Here is a 2,651-nt window from a genome sequence, read left to right on the forward strand (position 1 = left end):
CCCGCGGCTGAGCGCCCCGCTGCCTTGTAACACGGAGCCTCCCCAGCACGTGCGTTTAAGAGGCAGCTTAGGGATACTTGGAAAGATGGGGCTGCTCCTTCTAGCAGTCCTGAAAATATCCGTAAATGATTCCCGACGGAGCTGTAGCTGTGCTAAGGGGTCGTTGGCAGTTTCAGGCTTTCCAACGGACCAGCGGAACGGAGACAAGGAGTTCGTGATCCGGAGAGCAGCCACCAACCGGGTCCTCAATGTGCTGCGGCACTGGGTCTCCAAACACTCGCAGGTGGGTGGCGGGGGCCGGGCAGGGCATGGGCACCGCGGGGGTCCTCCCTCCCTGCTGGTGTGAATTCAACTGTGTGCCGGGTGGCTCAGCCAGGCTCCAGCTGGAAAGACAATTTGGCACTTCTTTTTTAATTAAGCAAATGAGTGACATGGGGAGGAGATGAAAACTGTGAAGCAGGGGACCTGGGAGCCCCTGGCGCAGAGCGGGGGGCCAGGCGTGGATTGCAGTGTTTGTATATTCGGTGTGCGAAGGAGGGGAGCCGGGATCCACGGTCATCCCCCCAGCTGGGCTCGGTGGAAGTAGTAGTAGCTGGGTAGAAGAAGTAGCTGGGTTTGATTCCTGTTAGGGGCTTCAGGCTGGGGTCTGGGTTAGGAAACCGCATGGCTTTCCTTGCTGTCCGTTTCCCTCTGCCACCGGTTGCTGGGGGCACTGGGAGCGGTGCCGTACTGATTGGTACTGGGAAGCCCCCACACCTCTCCCAGGCCGGTTGATGCCAATGCAATGGTACAGAATGAGCCTGGTGCCTTCCTGGCCGGTTCCCGTTTGCTGGGCGCTGCGGGCTGGGATTTTGCCGGGGAGGGGCAGCCTCTGCGCTCCCCTGAGCAGCCGCCTGCACTGGCACCGCAGGGCCATCGGTCTTGGCCGGGTTTAAATCGGCAGGGAGTGGAGCTGCTGGGAATCAACGTTACTCACGTTATAGCGCATTAACACTATGACCGTGCCGGCTTTGGCAGGACTTTGAAACCAATGAGGAGCTGAAGTTCAGAGTGATCGGCTTTTTGGAGGAGGTTATTCATGATCCCGAGCTCCTGACCCAGGAGAGGAAAGCAGCCGCCAACATCATAAGGTGAAGGGCTGTGGGTGGGAGGTTGCTTTTCCTGGATGCTGTGCCAGGATTTTTGCAGCCACTTCCCGCTCTCACCTGGGATAAGAGCAGGCACGAGGTCTCCAGGAGGGGTTGTGCCCGTGGCCAGGGCCTGAGGCACAAGGAGGAGCCGAGGAGGAGGATGTGTGGTGCTGGGTGGTGCATACGTCTCCCTGGCACATCAGGACCCATGGGGCTGTGGTCTCGGTTAAGGGTTTTTTTTCTCTTTAAAACAGGAAATGGGACTTAGAAGTGTTCTTATGCACGCCAAATGTTTAATCTGTGAAAAACCACAAAGTCCTGCTGCAGCCCTGTTGGAGGCGTGCAAGTCTGATGCTTTCCCAGCTAAAGTAATGCTGTGTTTTTATGCCGTAGGACCTTAACACAGGAGGATCCAGGAGACAATCAGATAACCCTGGAGGAGGTTGTGCAGATGGTAAATACCCTTTCCCTTCGTCACTCTGCCTGGCAGCTCGGCATGGTGGTAGGGGAACAGCTAAAGATCCCCGCACTCTGGCGCACCCAGCTCTGTGGCGAGTGGTTCACCAAGCCCTCTGTCCGGGCGTACGGCTACAAAGCAGGGAAAGGTTTTCTGGGGACAGGGCCAGCTGTGAGCACAGCTGGATCTGTTACAGGCAGAGGCAACACTAATCCAGCCCGCCAGCTGTTTAGTTCTCCTGCACAGTCAGCAGGATGGCTGGAGTGGGCACGGAGACGTGCCTGCCCACTGCTGCCAGTGCCTGCCCGCTGCTGCCAGTGCCTGCCCGAGGGACGCAGGAAAACCCCATGGGTTTCCACCATGTCCTCTGTGTCCCCAAACCTGCGCCAGTGCCGCTGTACGCTGGTTCCAATTCACAGGCGCTGGCGCAGCTGGCGTCGGCACTGCTCCTCTGGGAGCAGAGCCCTGGGAACGTGCAATGGATTTAAAACTGTCAGGGTGGCTGCAGTGCATTTGCCACCTTCCTGCATTAAAAAAACCAAAGTCTGCTCCCAGAAAAACTCAAGAGCCACTTTAAATTGGCCTGGTGCACCTGAAACAACAATGGCTCTGTCCCCTGTGTCTGCCGGCCAGCTTCTGGAGTGGTTGAGCCCTCTTGGTTGTTTTTTTTAAGCTTTTGTCTGCAACCACAGGTGCTGGAAACTTCCTTTGAAGAAGAGAAGACAAACGAAACCAGAGGGTTTCGGTCTGCCCCTCAGTCTGAGCAGCTGAGCAGCAGCGACCTGCCGTCAGAGGCGCGGTGGGGACACGAGGGAGCCCTGGGTTTTGGAGCGCACATTGGGGTGATAGGGGTTGTGGTTTTCCTGGCCCCCTCCTCCTGAGCTGGGGGTGTGCATTGTGCCGTGTGCTGAACCCTTGGCCAGGGGGACCCTCCTCCAGTGTGCTCGGAGCCCTCCTGCATGGCACTGGTGCTGCTGAGTGCCACCAGTGCCACTTGCCCACGCAGTGTTTGCTGTCAGCAGCACCCCGTGCTCTGGCGGGGTGTGCCCCCCCCGCCTGCACCC

At 58.3% G+C, this 2,651-nt stretch overlaps 1 protein-coding gene across 1 annotated transcript in view; it reads left to right on the top strand.

Annotated features, from left to right (window-relative positions):
• RASGRF1 (Ras protein-specific guanine nucleotide-releasing factor 1) overlaps positions 1 to 2,651 on the top strand; it is a 45,606-nt gene that overhangs the window by 34,036 nt on the left and 8,919 nt on the right. Inside the window, exons 18-20 of the mRNA XM_009321423.1 lie at positions 177 to 283; positions 1,018 to 1,130; positions 1,524 to 1,584. Of these exons, the coding sequence (XP_009319698.1) occupies positions 177 to 283; positions 1,018 to 1,130; positions 1,524 to 1,584 (281 nt within the window). The remainder of the gene's footprint in view (positions 1 to 176; positions 284 to 1,017; positions 1,131 to 1,523; positions 1,585 to 2,651) is intronic.

This window comes from Pygoscelis adeliae, unplaced genomic scaffold (genome assembly GCF_000699105.1).
Source record: "Pygoscelis adeliae isolate BGI_AS28 unplaced genomic scaffold, ASM69910v1 Scaffold13, whole genome shotgun sequence".
In the NCBI taxonomy this organism is placed as follows: domain Eukaryota; kingdom Metazoa; phylum Chordata; class Aves; order Sphenisciformes; family Spheniscidae; genus Pygoscelis; species Pygoscelis adeliae.